This window comes from Apostichopus japonicus, chromosome 2 (genome assembly GCF_037975245.1).
Source record: "Apostichopus japonicus isolate 1M-3 chromosome 2, ASM3797524v1, whole genome shotgun sequence".
Classification (NCBI taxonomy): domain Eukaryota; kingdom Metazoa; phylum Echinodermata; class Holothuroidea; order Aspidochirotida; family Stichopodidae; genus Apostichopus; species Apostichopus japonicus.
Genome location: NC_092562.1, coordinates 30,357,854 through 30,373,976, shown reverse-complemented (window position 1 = coordinate 30,373,976; position 16,123 = coordinate 30,357,854). Strand labels below are relative to the sequence as shown.

The window sequence follows — 16,123 nt, the reverse complement described above, 5'->3', positions numbered from 1 at the left end:
TGCCCAGCATTGGAAACACAACTGTAGCCACTTCAAACAGCAGATTATCAATATCATGGATTTGGTTCAAACATCGTTCAAAGAAATTTTTGAATCACTGGGAATTGCTTTACAAGAACCAACAGGACTACAAATGTATTAAACTATTTCCTGTGTTCCACTTGTGAGGGGAAACAAGAGGTGGGTAAGTTGGGGGGGCAGGGAGAAAGGCTTGAAAAGGGCTAAAAGCAACTAAATATATTTAAAAACAAAAATGTGTACGAAAGACTCCACGAAAGATGTTAAGTTTACCAATTCTGTTGTGGTACAATTGCTTGATTTAGCTTAAAGATGGAGACAAGACATGACTACCTTGACTTGTACAGACTGTGTCCTGCGATGTCTCATTCTAGCTGTCAATAAATAAAATTATTGTTCTTAACATTGTATAATAGAATTTAATACAGGAAAGATGTCAATACCTGGATTTGCACAGACATTATTCTCCTTTGTCTCATTTCTGTCACAAACTTGTAGACATTAACCTTTCCTTCAGCCTGTGCCATATCTAACATGGCGTCAAGGGTGATGTAGGTTCCTGTTCGTCCAGCTCCAGCACTAAAATATGCCAAACATATAATCATTAAGATGCAGAATAATTTATCAAATTGCCGAAAGAGCTAACATTATCTTTACACTTCTCTGTTCTGTGTAAAAGTAAGTTGGCCTGACATTTCGATCCTAGCAGGATCTTCTTCAGAGGCTAAAAAAAAAATATAAAAAAACTCTGTTCTGCTTAATATAGGGTTGTTGGCTTTAATTGTTAAAGACGTTTAATATAAACTTCCATTCCTGCAGTTATAGCTGAAAGGGCATCGGGATAGCCACCCAAATATATGCAAGAAAGTAAACTAATGGTCACATGTGTTTAAGCACTTTAAACTATATATAATCTTTACATTAATATGTACTCCTTTATGAACAATTTTAAATGTAAGAATGCAGGGAAGATAAGTTTGAAAATATTCCACAAATTTAACCTCAACAAAATTTGTCAACAATGATGATTGATATTTTGCAGTCGATGTTGTCATCATTAACTAGACTACCAGCCATGGTGTATAATGCAATTAACTTTAGAACAGTGACTTGAATAACTGATACTCATCATGGGTCACACACAATGAGAAAAATAAAATTCATGATGTTGATGTATATATGTTACAGATATTAATCTCATTTGAGCTGTTGCTATTCACGACACTTACCTCTTGCAAATAAGTTGTCTCATATTACTCTTTTGTGTCTTTCGTATCTCACTTTCTTGATCCCAGTTCATAAATAATTATTAAGGTCTTACTATCACAGAGACTTATTGAAGTTCTGAAGACCTAGCCACTTCCACTGTTACTTGTACGGCATGGGTAAATCTAACTTGATGTCCCAAGTTATATCCTAGTCCGTAAATAAGGAATAAGGAATATTAATATGGAACAAAGTTTCCAAGAACCATGTTGCAGATTGTGGTCCAATAGCATCCCCTCATCTGGTTGAAAAGTACTTACCTGCAATGAACGATGGTAGGACCATTCTGCTGCTTAGTATCCTTCCTGACAATTTCCAGGAAGTCCATAATTGGATCTAAGAATTCTGGAACTTTCATATCTCTCCAATCAGTGAAGTGAAAATGCTTAACTATCTTTGCTTCAGCTCCTCCAAATTTCTGATGGTGAAAAAGTTAGTCAGAATTTATTTTGAAATCAAGCAGTCAATTCTTTTTTGATTTAGATAAAGAGTTGCTAAAATGTCAAATACAGATCAAATTAAATGTGGATTTGGCCTTCAAATTCCATCATTAGTCAGGAGTAAAATGTTCAGTCAGGGAATTTTTCACATTGTCAGTTGAGAATCAGACCACTCCTCCTGGCTCGGGACCCGTGCCCCTTCCACTAAGGTCTGTGACAAAAAAAATTGTGAGGGGGGGCGGGGAGAGATTGTAATTTCCCCCTCCCTCCAAAGATCACTATATGTGACACCGAACTCAATGCTACCAAAGTGGTGTCCTCTTATAAAAGTTGTATTATATATACTTTTATACTTATCACTTCTAAAAGTTCAACAATTTCAAAAGAAAACCTAAGAGAGTGACAGAGCCATTTAAATGCCTAAGAAATAGAAGGAAATATCTGTTTAGTGTGACATAACAAGTTTGATACATAAATGCATGAGAAAACACAACTTACAGGAGATACAGTAAAAGTTCTCTGATTGTATTTGGAATGTTCCTCCAGTTTCTGACATTTGACAAGGAATTCCCCGTAAATCATCTCCTGGTCAGGCCAATACTTCAAACATTTTCTCTGAGAAATATTAACGAAGACAGGATTGCAAATTTTGATATAAATTGGTGCTGCTTCATCAAAGAAATGTAAGTTTCAATTACTTGTGTTATGAAAAATATCTTCTTTGGATTCATAATCTGGAGATGATGTTACTTTAATTTCTAGAAACAATTTAAGACTTGCAAGTAATAATTATAGCTCCTCATTGTGCAACTGCCAATTGTAAAGCATAGCTTGATTGAGTCATTATTTACATCTAAACTAGTGCAAGGAAGTTAAACTGGTAAAGAAGTGTACATCCATCAAGGTTTCAACAGCCAGTTCTAGTCGACTATGGAATGATCTTCAGTCACACATGATGGAAATGAGAATTTCCTAACCAATGTTCGTAAATGTTTGCAATTTTTACCCACGTAGGGTAACGTCAAATAGTGACACCGTCTACCCTGAAATTCAAGGGGGTGCATAAATATGATTGATTTGAACATTGAAACCAAAATTCATGCTACCTTCTTATCTTCAACAAGTGGGGTCAGCATGACAATTGTAGGAACATTCTCTTGCCAGACCATTCGCCAGAAATCAACAACAGAAGCTTTGTTTGGACCTATTGATGTAAAAAGAGACCATGTTATTAGAGAGAGAAAATAACTAATATATTCATTTGGCTTTAGAAACAATCTCTTGTCAACTATTTACTGCCAGACTTTATACCTATTAATGAAACCATGATCAATGCCTAATTAAAAAACTTCCAAAAAAATAAAAACTTCCAAAAATGTCCATTCCTAAGTTATTCATTATTAGACAAATCGTTAATGTGGAAATCATTAACTGCACAGGGTTAAAATTAAGTCTTAAAATATAATTTTTGTGTCAGCCTTTAACACAATTACCCAACATTTCTGATCCGACAATCTGACTATTATTTGAATTGCATTATGACATGTACCAATGAGTTTGCCCAAATTGTGACACCATGTGCCCATATGTGGGACAAACATAAGTCCATCAGTGTCTCAATGTACCTTTGTTAGCAACAGTGCCTCCTCTGGGACACCTGGAAAGCTTCAGCAAATATTAACATAATTTAATCAATTTCATCCTTTCCTGCTTGCAGTGAATGAGGTTATTAGCAGCATGTAAAGCACCATCTTACTGAGTATGTACCATTCTAAAAAACATAGAAAGTGCTCTTTGTAAGTAAGCAATACAAGTTTGCACAGATTAAAAGCATAGGAAAAGCCAGCTGCAAGTCTGAAGAGATAAGGCAATCATTAATCATGATCAAAATGTTTTGAGACAACCTCACAGTTGTCTGTTCCACACATGATCTATGTAACATCATCACAGTTGTCTGTCCAATATAAGACATTATAAAGTTGTCAGACACATCACCTGTGTTACATCATGAAAGCTGTCAATCTGATACATGACCAATGTAACACCAGCACAGTTGTCTGTCAGACACATTACCTGTGTTACATCAGTTGTATGTCTGACACAAGACCTGTGTTACATCAGTTGTCTGTCAGACACATGACCTATGTTTCATCAGTTGTTTGTCAGATACATAGCTTGTGTAACATGATCATTTCTTTGTCTAATTACATGACCAATGTAACACCAGCACAGTTGTCTGTCAGACACATTACCTGTGTTACATCATCAGAGTTTCTTGATAGTTACATGACCTATGTAACATCATCAGTTGTATGTCAGATACATTTTGCACAAAGATGTGTCAGTTAGACCTTAGCCACCTCCATAACATATCAGTTTCCTTTTCTATTGTGAAACATACCATGTGATGCAATCCATTTTTAAAATAACTGTTAAATTGTTAGTATTTACCCTTCACAGTGTCAACATTTTTCACAAAGATGTGTCAGTTAGACCTTCACCACCTCCATAACATATCAGTTTACTTTTCTATTGTGAAACATACCATGTTATTGCAATCAAGTTTTAAATAACTGTTAAATTGTAAGTATTTACCCTTCACAATGTCAACATTTTGCACAAAGATGTGTCAGTTAGACCTTAGCCACCTCCATAACATATCAGTTTCCTTTTCTATTGTGAAACATACCATGTGATGCAATCCATTTTTAAAATAACTGTTAAATTGTTAGTATTTACCCTTCACAATGTCAACAAAGATGTGTCAGTAAGACCTTAGCCACCTACATAACATATCAGTTTCCTTATGCTTTTTGTTTCTTAAACATACCATGTGATGCAATAACCTTGTTGGGTGCTTTGTAACCCTGAGAAAGGGAAATAAAATATTTCAACCATTATCCCAGCTAAATTGTAATAATAGCAACACAACTCAACCAACAAGAACAAGCTTTTCCAATAGATTAATCTTTTTTTGTAAATTTACATGAAACTTTTTGTGGTTTAAACAAATTGTAGATGATTTCCAACCTAAAAAAACCCAATCAGAAAAAATTACTTTATCAACACAATCAAGAAAACAGTTTAACAGCCCCTAAGCTATGTGCCAACTTGTATGTTGTAAGTATAAAGAAAGTTTGAAATAGACATGCTTTGCATGTACAAAATTAACAGATCTGTGCAAAATGAGTATAGATCACATTCAATACATCTATAAATACAGCAATGGTATGGTGAGAGTATGAATTACATTCAATACTTGTGACACTTCAGCATATCAACCATTCACATAATCTGGGTATAGACCATATTCACATCTTGCATTAATACATCAGACATTGAGTGATATTTAGTGTGAATATGGATCACATTTAATACTTATATCAACATATGAGACATTGATATAGTGTGAGTATGGATTACATTCAACACTTACATCGAAATGTGAAACTTTATTGTTGGGTGAGTATCAATTACATTCAATACTTACATCAATATATGAGACATTGATTTAGTGTGATTTTGGGTCACATTCAATACTTACAACAATAAATGAGACATTGATACAGTGTGAGTATGGGTCACATTCAATACTTCCATCAATACATGAGAAATGAATGTAGGGCTAGTATCAATTATATTCAGTACTTACATCAATATATGAGATGTTAATATAGTGCATGTATGGATCACATTTTATACATCAATATATGAGACATTAATATAACGTGAGTATGGATCACATTCAATACTTACTTCAATATATGAGACACTAGTGTGAGTATGGATCACACCCAATACTTACATCAATATATGAGACATTGATACAGTGTAAGTATGGATCACATCAATACTTCCATCAATACATGAGAAAGGAATGTAGGGCTATATATATCAATTATCTTCAGTACTTACATCAATATATGAGATGTTAATATAGTGCATGTTTGGATCACATTTTATACATAAATATATGAGACATTAATAAAGTATGATGGATCACATTTAATACTAATATCAATATATGAGACATTGATACAGTGTTAGTATGGATCACATTCAATACTTCTCTCAATACATGAGAAATGAATGAAGGGGGAGTATCAATTACTTTCAGTACTCACATGAATATATGAGACATTAATATAGTGTGAGTATGGATCACATTCAATACTTATATCAGTATATGATGCATTGACATAGTGTAAGTATGGATCACATTCAATACTTACATCAGTATATGATGCATTGACATAGTATATTGTATGGATCTCATTCAATACTTATATCAATATATGATGCATTGACATAGTGTAAGTACTGATCACATTCGTTACTTACATCTATATATGAGGCATTCACGTAGTCTGAGTGTGGATCATCATTCACTTTCTCAAGCACAACACGAGAATTGTCATCTGCAATGGAGACAAAATTCAGTCAAATTTATGAAAGCGAAATTCAATACAGGTAGTTTAATGTTTTATGGGAAATAGGTACAGTATAGAGGTGAATCAAAATGAATAGCTAAAGAACATTTCATTTTGTGGAACTTACAAGGGATGATGTTTCCATAGCGATTCTTTGTTTTGTTTTCTGGCTTTTCTGCTACAGTCCATGGATGGAGCTGATCCAACGGTAATGTCTAGTGAAATTAAATTTGAAAAGAAAGAGATAACTTCATTTCTAGACAATGGTCAATCATCTTTTCATGAGATGAACCAACAATTGCTGTAGAAAGTGCAGATACACCACTGATAAGGTTTCATACAACTGTCAAATGCAATAGAGAATACAATTAACTTACAAATTAAGTGTTTGCCCAAAAACGTTTGATAGAGCGAGTAGTTCCATATGGAAATAGCTGTTGCAGACTAATATACCAAAATGAGCAGACCTATTCTTCTGTCAAAAATATCACTTTAAACAGCTAATAATATTACACAGGACTCCACAATATATTCACTGAGCAGCAAATGCCAATGTGGGAAAGAATGTTCAGTTATATGAATGACATTTACTTAATTTCTACAAATGCATAAAAGTATTGAGGGAAATTTTTGGAAAAACTGAATACCTCAAACTCAGCAGAGAAATTATTTGTTCTGCTTTCTTTTCTCTGTTTCACATAGGTAGCCAAGTCGGAAATCCTGATTAGCTTGTCATCAGTGTCTGCATATTCATTCAACTCACTTTTACTACTAGGAGATCCGACATCTTCAATAAATGATGGGTTAGTCACTGAATAAAAATAACCACATGGATTTATAGTAGACATTTAAAGAGACAAAGCCTACACAATGGCCAATTGACAGCAGGGTTGGCAATTAAAATAAAATGATATGAGTTTGCACACATTAATGTTTTTAGTGCAATTGCTTTTGAGGTATATATGGGATACACAGTGGTCCCTGGTTGAATGCAAACCTGGGTTGGTGAGGTTTTAATGTAACACAAAAATTCATAACAAGATTGGATTCATTCGTTTCAAAGCAAATTTTCTATTTACTGCATTTTTGCTTAATCGCATGCTATGTTTCTTATGATCACATGATTATTTTTTGGTTCTGTAAACAGGACACAAATTAGTCATATATACATATAGGGGGTATTAGGTTTCAGTCTATCACTTGCATGAAGATCGCTACGGCGTGAAACTTTAAGTAGCAAGATCCGATCCACTAACTTTTGAGATATATATATATATATATTTACATAAACATATATATATATACTTACATAAACATATATATATATATATATATAACAAAGGTTCAATTGTTCACTTCCTGCTGCAAGAGTGCTCAAATACATAGGAGTATAGCAAATAATATAGTATACTAGTATGCCCATATGGTAACAAACATCATTAAATATTTACATTTACGTTCAGTTGTCTGATGATCGCAGGCATGAAACTTGAGTAACATATATATGTATATATATACAGATGCCCACAAAGGAACAATACACTGATAATCCTATAATACCGGTAATCCCGACGATGAGTCTATATATTCCAGGAGTATAACTTGAAGATAACAGTTGTCTGATGATCGCTCAACGCGTGAAACTCTGAGTAACAAATACTAGTGTTCCACTAGTCTCAACATATATATATTTACAGTATATATATATATATATACAGTATATATATATATATATATAAACCTAATTGCGGAATAAGGAGAAATATGTGGCAAAAAAATGTACGGTAGGGAGAAAGTGCCGTTAAGGGGAAAAAAACATTTCCCCCTAACGTTTTGAACGTCAGTTTTACCAATATAACGTGATCCGACACTCAAAAAAAGTATCAGGTTGTGAAGAGGAGTCGATGTACTGCATATTCATGAAATTTGAAAGATTTTCAAAGTCCCTAACAGGTACTTTTTTGCTTTGTTATAAAACAAGAAAAATATCAGCTATGAAAAAAAATGAACGGTAGGGGGAAACGTGGTTTTTTGGTGATATTTCTTGATTTTTATATAAATATTTTCATTATCTCTTGACATGCAGTACATAATAACATGCTAAACATCTCCAATAGTCGGATCGATTGATTTTACCTGCCCTGAAACAGAAAACCCCCATATACCATTTTCGGCTGACCTATTTTCAACAGTCAAAACATGTATCTTTGTGCACATGCGCAGTATGCACTTAAATCTTTGTGCACATGCGCAGTATGCACTTTTACTTTTCGTGTACAGGATTGGAGGAAAGGTACCGTACATCATACATTATTTATATCATACTGTATACAACAACTCTGGTCTAAGTGTTGTAGCGACGACGAAATGTTCGTTGTTGATGGATCGCTGGTAATTGAATTTGGCGATAGTGACAATGGGCCCGTAAGTTTAAATTTAAACGATTACTCGAAGATTATTTACTAAAACAAACTAAAAATTAAAACCACAGATGTTACGTTTGATTTCTTTAATCGCTCTGTGACACAATCGCCGATGTTCTCAGTTCTTACTGGATATTGGTCAGACAAACCATGTGGACTTAATGTGACTTCTGTAATGCATTTGTCGATCGAATGATTTTCCCCTGAACTCAGGACAAAGTTTTCATATGCCATCGGTCTTTGGAAATAAAAATGTCAGACATCAGTGTGACCGTGGGGTGAGCCATTTTAACAGGAATGAGTCAATGTACGTGTGGGTCATGTTTATATTATGTTGCACGCGCAAAAAAATAATGACAAAAAGGATGTTGTATCATATTAGCAACAATAGTCTCTTGGTGCATATTTTTTTCGCAGAACCAGCTGGGTCTAACGTTATCTAATAGGTATAGGCCCAGTGTGTTGTGATCGCCCATTTCTTGAGCATAGGGTTAGGGATAGGATTACGTTCGAAGGATATGGTTTCTCTTTTGATCTGTTTTGTGACAATGTAGCGTGCTGGTTCCGTGGGTCAATCACCTAATTAGAATCATTTTCAGTGAAAAGTGCGGGATAAATCAAGAAAGGTTGACCTTGCTGTGTATTCATCAAACTTTTGCAAATCCGAATTCTGCCAAAAAAGTGTGAAATAGGCCAGCATTAATGGAACTGTATTAGCATATGACAAACACATTGCAATGAACAGATGTGTTGATTCAATCACATACCTTTACTTGAATAGCATGGTACAGTGCAATAATTGCATAATTGAAAGGATAATGTTTTCTTTGGTTGTCTTCATCAAATAACGAATTACTTCCATGTTTTGATGCATCTTTACATTTCTTGAGGGATGCAAAATTAGATATATGAAGGGATTTTGAAAAGATATATATATTTGTCTACGTTCGAACCATTTGTCTCCTATGTGCTCTACTATCATTTTGTACGCTCTAATTTACTCAAGGTACTGATGAACTCAAATTTTCCCATACTATGCCAAGAATCCTGTATTGATTTAGTGACTATGTAAGGCTTATTTTAGGTAGTTCGGGAACGGAAAGCCGGGCCTTAGCTTACACTGATAACATCTAATTTAATCAAAGTACTGATCAACTCAAAATGTACAGAACATACACTTCCAATAGCGCGTGATTTTAATCCCGCCTCACCACAGCGCAATCCAACAATGCGCGAGCCATGGGTGACATCATAATAACAATAACAAACTAGAATATGCTTCACAACTATATAAGCAGAACAAACAATTAATTACAGACGGGTGTACGTTTCATTTGCCTGTAGACCCAAGCTATGCACCTATCAATGGAATGATTGTACCCTAAACATGGAGAGTTAAATGTGGATCATTTGAATCCCATATGCCTCACTTTACCCATGGAGCTTTATAGCTCCATGCTTTACCTAAGATGTCAGTTATCAGCGTGACTGTGTTGTGAATCCCTGGATCAGGGGTGAGTCGAAGTGGTCATGATTATATCAGTGTTGCATTTATAAGCAAGACTGATGGCAGTAGGAAGTGTAGTGTATTTGTGTTGAACTTTAGACCCCCATATATATGCAAATTAGAACTGATGTCACATCAAGCTTCCACTTTCAATTGTTGTCATCTAACTGACATGCACCCAGTAGCATATGCTTGCTGGAGGCAGCTCAGTTCCACTACTTCTAGCAGCAGGAACAACCGTTTAATATCTAACCATCCTGGACTTTGCCGTGCATCAAGTTATTTGTTCATTTCTGTGTAACTTTACCTGGTGTAGTTTGAAGATATGGTACAGCATCCAACACAAATACCACCAAATTACCAGCAGTTTTAAAACATTGCCATAATCGCCGAATGCAGTTACTCCGACATCCCGCAATAGGGGTTGTTGTCATACCGTAGAACCTGTGTACACAGTCTCATAGGCAATGGCTACACTTGTGTCAATAACAACGTTCGCCACAGCCATAAAGCAGGAGGTATATTGCTTATGCTGCAGTACGTACAGGGCTTAGCCATCGTTTAAATTTAGGGTAGTGCAAGGCCCGATGAGGAGTACAGTCGAGGAATGAAGAATTATGAAAGGTGAGTTTGTATCAATTCAATACCCCTTCATATAAATGGCAAATTTATGTGTGATTTGGAAAATAAGTAATGGGAATGGGTTCACGAGACATTAAAGATGCCAAAACAGCATGAATTGAAAAATTGATTTCGTTTTGGGCCACATTTTCCATAGTTGTGTAACAATCAGCCATGTTTATTGGTAGTGAGTAGTCTGTATTTTAAGCAAATTGTTAAAAGGATAGATTAAAGTAGCCCTGGGATAATCTGCAGATAGTAAATTTATGTTTGATGTGTGTGTACATGTGTAATGCAGTGCAGGGATTATTCTTGTTGTTTTCAGTTAATTGGGAGACTGAATCGTGTTGCACAGGTATTACATGTGAGACTATGAGTACATTGTAGTTTGTTCACAATTAATGTTAGTTTAATTTGGAAGTTTAGTCATATTACTTGTATTATTTAATAGTTGTAACTAAATTTTTTGGAAGTTAGTTTTCAAAGATATATCATGTTTGATGGTCTCTATTATTTTACATCAAGGTCAAAGTTAAATTGGGTCAACTTAGGTCAAAGTCTGTAAACATGACATTCCATGAGTGAAAAGTTTTGAGCTTCAAACTTTTTGGTAGCAATTAGTAAGAAGATAATCGCAGTCGTGTTTAATGCAAGTCATGATGTCAGTTTAGGTCAACAGATCATGGTTGGAAAACCTCTATAGTACAATATCTGAAGGTATGAATGTAACTTAGGGGAACCTATAGTATGCTGAATAGATGATCCCATTGTTTTCCATAGAGTCAAGGGTCACTTGAAGTCAATTAGAGGTTAGTTATAGGTGAGAACCTTTATAATTAAGTCTCACTCTCATCACTGAAGAAGTGGGAATTTGTTTGAACTCCAGCTTTCTTTGTATTTGCATGTATGTATCAATCATTGCTGCAAGCCCATTATACTAAATTACACATTCTGATCAGCAATACTAAATGTAGATGAATATAGTATCCACAGTTGCTTATCATATTGGCAAGAAATCACCAAATCAATTGACTTTCTGGCTTTGCAAATCTTTTTTTAATAGCATGGATGCAACTGAATAGTCAAGTGGTGGGCCATCTTTGGAACTGTTGGTGAACCATGGAAGTGGAAAATGCCAAAATTGTCAAAAGACCAAGATGAAAGTTATCATAGCAAAGGAGAAGCAAAGCTATGTAGACCTGTTTGCATTGATAATCAATTGGAAGAAAGGAGGAGCCCTGTATGACTATGGGATCAAGCAATTACAATGGACACTACCAAACCAAGTAAGTACTGTAAAAAGCCCATCCCATCCACTAATCTATCAGATTTTATTAAAATATTAGAAACTAGGTCAAAGTCATCCAAGGTCATCAGAGCCACGATGAAGGTATGTTTCCTGGAAGTGTTGAAACCTGGAGTTCTAGCTGTAAAAGTTGAGTGCAAGCTTAGTATCCCAAGAGAGGATGAGATAAATCCATATGGTCCAGAATGAGAGAAATGTAATAACCAGCGAATATGGGCAATTTTAGCTGGCAATTACACTTAAAGGATGGTAAGATTAGGAGAAGATAAAGCATAAGTACTAAAAATCAAACAATAGAATATGTTTGATCTCAAAAGTAAACCAGCAAAAGAAGTTGACCTATAGCAGATTACAAATGAACAAGAGAACCAATACTCCTGAATGTAAAGTGGTATTAAAATGTGTGTGTGAAAAAAGGTACGTTGTATGAAGTTTTAATTGCATACTTCCACTATGGCAATAACTTGCTCAGAGAGATGACTGTGTACAAGGGGTGATCTTCATTTAAGCCAATGAAGTTTGAGTTGGACACACAGTATTAAACACTTAGTAAAGTTCAGCTAGCAGGTGAATCCTTATCACAATTTATACACCTTTTTAAACATTTCAAGAAGTATATTCGCACAGCTGCCACCCTAACACACAACACAGGAAGTCAAAATACTAATAACTTGAAAAAGTAGTGGGTAGAGAGTACTGTACATTTCTCCTTCATTTTTCTAAACTAGGTCAAATCTCCTTCAATCGTCCTGATTTTCATATCATCTGTACTTTAACTTGTAAGTACTCATAAACATCCTAACTTACAAAATCAAAAATGATAGCTGGAAATTAGCCAAAAACAACAAGTTCGGTGGCTCATTTTAGGCATTTTTTTGGCGGATGTACATTACCTAATTGTAGTATGCTACCTTAAGCCTCGTGAAATTTTTCTTCTTCTCCTGAGGTAAACTAAACTACAAAGCATTAAAGTATCTGTAATTATTTTTCTGTTTGATCCCCAATATCAACTTTTTAAGAGCTCAGCTGGGTCAAATTTGAGCTTGAAATGGATTTCTGCTCTAGCCTCGTTGCTGTGCTTTCAATCCATCTGTTTCTTACATTCTCTGGAAAATTCCTTCTGTTGATTATTTTGTACTTCAAAAGTCCTTTACTATGCACAAACCTGTCTCCAGGTTCTGCGAGTCCTTTCTAAGGAGATGATAATCGGGCTGGGAGGGGGGTCCCAGACCTGGCATAGAGCAAAAGAAACACTAAATATAAATTTGATCTTATTTGGGATTTAAAGAGTATAAATTCTTCAAGGAGATAACTGAACTGCAGGATAAAAGTTTACAACTGGCAGAAAGCAATTGAGATTGTAAAGTAGGTGTTTTTAGATGTTTATTTATTGAGATTTCATTATAGAGGGCGCCCTCTAAACACTGCCTTGTGTTAAATAAGGTTAAAACTAGCCTCACAATTGACTAGTCAAGGACTGCTATACCACATTTTCCTGTTACATTTACATTTAATGCATATTTGTTCAATTCTACACCTTTCCCATGATCTGCAAATAAGTAAAAGGGGGTTGGTGTTTACCGAGAAGAAGCAAAGTACATCACCAACTAACACTAACAGCTGGATTAAGCCAGGCCATGCCCATGTCAGGGCACATTTTGGGAGAAGCCAGTATATATTTTATTTATGCATCTGAACCATGCAAATTGAGGTGTTTAGTTGTACTGTACCTTGCAGATTTTTTATATACTTGTGTCTCAATTAAGGACTCACAAGTCAGAATTTGTTCTATGAATACTGTAAACCAGCCAATTATATAGACCTACTGTATATTGATGATTCTGCCATACATTTTTGACAACTACTGTAAGTTACAGATAAGTATAGCCCAACACAATGTATTTTAATACAGAGAAGTCAAAATGATACCCAGACTGACAATGACACATGGTAGGAGCACTATGCTGGCTATACCTGGGACTATAGCATCCCAATTGCTAGTAAACAGCAGAAGTCTGTGTTATCCCGGGCATACTTTAGTTCTAGTTCATTGTTATAACATTACTTACCTACAGGTGTAAATTATGGCAGAAATCATGCTCTTCAACAACAACACTGACACGGCAGGGCTGAATCTGAACTGTATCAACTCTGGAACAATGAAATTCCAAGTATAATTTGCTAATTTGTACTGCCCAAACATCATCTATAGTTGTTCAACTGTGTTACTTTTGAATTACCGTTGGTAAGTAAATTTCATGAAACTTCCTTTCCATAGTCCTTCAACTATGGTAATGCAATCTTGAATTTAAGCCTACTGAAATATGTTGAAGACTTGGAGTAGCATCATCTTCACCATTCTTTAAAATAATGTCAAACATTACAAAATGCAAGTTGCTATGTGAGACAAAAGCTCAGCCAAAAGTGAGTTATATGATCTCAACCCTGAAAATCCATTTTTTTAGCTAAATAAGAATTTCCCCCCTCAAAATCACTCAAGCATGAAATCATGAAACATTTCACCTGAAATATCAACGGCTACAGTAGCCTGACCATGTTAGCCTATAATTTGCTTTTTTGGAGCTAAACTGAGAGAAATCACATTTCTTATAAGCGTACCACAACATTTTATTCTTCTCCATTGACTAACACACTAAACTTGTCTTCCTTAGAGGGCCCCTAGAGCATAGAAGATATGCCCTTTATGGCATTCCTACCCATTTCCTCATAGCTGATGACTTGGCCTATCATGGCACTTGTTAATCCCATACCTTTAATGTCAAGATTTTGAGCTGCAAGGGGTGAAAGTTTAGAGCAGTGGTCCCGCTCCTTTGAAATGGCTATCCGGGCAAAATCTCACCATTTCTACTTCATTTTTCTAAGATAGGTCAATTCTCCTTCAATCGTCCTGATTTTCATATCATCTGTACTTTAAATTGTATTCTTAAAACTGTCCTAGTAATAAAATCAGTGATGATACCTGGAAATAAGCCCAAAAATAATTTTCCTGAGGGTGGCCGATATACATTGCCTTATTGTGGTACACTGTCTAAGTGGTCAGTCTGATCATTTCATGCAATGTCTTTTTTGAACAACTTTGCAACTGAACACAAATAAGTTCCAGACCTATAGTTGAAGTGAATATACTGTAAACAGTAATCTTGGCGCTTTATACCCAATTAGGCAGTAACTTTGCTGATGTTCCAGTAATATACAGCACCTATACTGTACCTGAGAGTGACAGAGTGACAATGGTTTATTCCCATCGTCCCCTCATCCCCATTTTACACTGCACATAACCAGTAAACAGTTTCCTACAGGAAATTTTACCACAATGTATTTCTCCTCAAGGGGTATTTGCATTTCCCCTTAAAGCAGCATTTTGCGCTGGGTCGCTTTTTTCCACCTTTTTAACATGTGCATCGATTTTTTTACATGTATCAATCATAAAACAGCAAACTAAGATACCATCCAAGTTTCACCCTGCCAAGAGCATTAATTAGCGAGTAATTAACGATTTATGGCGATAACGAGTAGAAGTGTCCTCAACAAAGTTTTCAATCTCCAAATCCACTACTTTGAATTCCACCAATCAGTGAATAGTATATTTATTCATGAGCATTTTGCGTTTGGTCGCCATTTTCTACTCTTTTAACATGTCCATCAAGTTTTTTACATACATCAAATCACAAAACAGCAGACTAAGATATTAGCCAAGTTTTTCCCTACCAACAACGTTAGTTGGCGAGCATTCGACATACAAAATTAATCGCATTCAGTTCCCCAAACCCACTAGTTTGAATTCAACCAATCAGAGATGCAGGTTTAGTTAAATTTAGTTAAATTAGCCAAATTATTGCAAATTTTTCGACTTTTATGCCACCATTTGAAGTAAGATTTAAGTAGATAAGCTAATTATGTATGTAGTTATGGCATAGTGGAGTCAGTGAGGTTGAAAAAAATCATAGAAAAGGACGCAAAATGCTCCTTTAAAGTCATATGTCGTAGCGTCTACCTACTGCCAAGTGATGTACTTTAAAATCCTAAGCTGCGTCTAGAGGTAATCTTTTCTCATGAGCTTTCCTATTTATTCAATACTGCTGTGTACTGTA

The 16,123-nt window shown here is 35.2% G+C and overlaps 1 protein-coding gene and 1 long non-coding RNA gene across 4 annotated transcripts in view; one reads left to right on the top strand and one right to left on the bottom strand.

Annotated features, from left to right (window-relative positions):
- LOC139955788 (uncharacterized) overlaps positions 1-16,123 on the bottom strand; it is a 491,243-nt gene that overhangs the window by 12,089 nt on the left and 463,031 nt on the right. The window contains exons 36-43 of the mRNA XM_071955163.1: positions 6,802-6,965; positions 6,282-6,369; positions 6,066-6,142; positions 4,555-4,591; positions 2,831-2,928; positions 2,223-2,339; positions 1,545-1,702; positions 462-597 (exon numbers count right to left, since the gene is read on the bottom strand). Of these exons, the coding sequence (XP_071811264.1) occupies positions 462-597; positions 1,545-1,702; positions 2,223-2,339; positions 2,831-2,928; positions 4,555-4,591; positions 6,066-6,142; positions 6,282-6,369; positions 6,802-6,965 (875 nt within the window). The remainder of the gene's footprint in view (positions 1-461; positions 598-1,544; positions 1,703-2,222; positions 2,340-2,830; positions 2,929-4,554; positions 4,592-6,065; positions 6,143-6,281; positions 6,370-6,801; positions 6,966-16,123) is intronic.
- LOC139955863 (uncharacterized) overlaps positions 7,479-16,123 on the top strand; it is a 36,675-nt gene continuing 28,030 nt past the window's right edge. Inside the window, exons 1-3 of one of the 3 annotated variants that reach the window (XR_011789106.1) lie at positions 7,883-11,514; positions 11,769-11,991; positions 14,087-14,329. This is a non-coding gene — a long non-coding RNA (uncharacterized lncRNA). Of the gene's footprint in view, positions 11,515-11,768; positions 11,992-14,086; positions 14,330-16,123 lie in introns of those variants that run through there. The other 2 variants (XR_011789094.1, XR_011789100.1) reach the window with 2 other exon arrangements.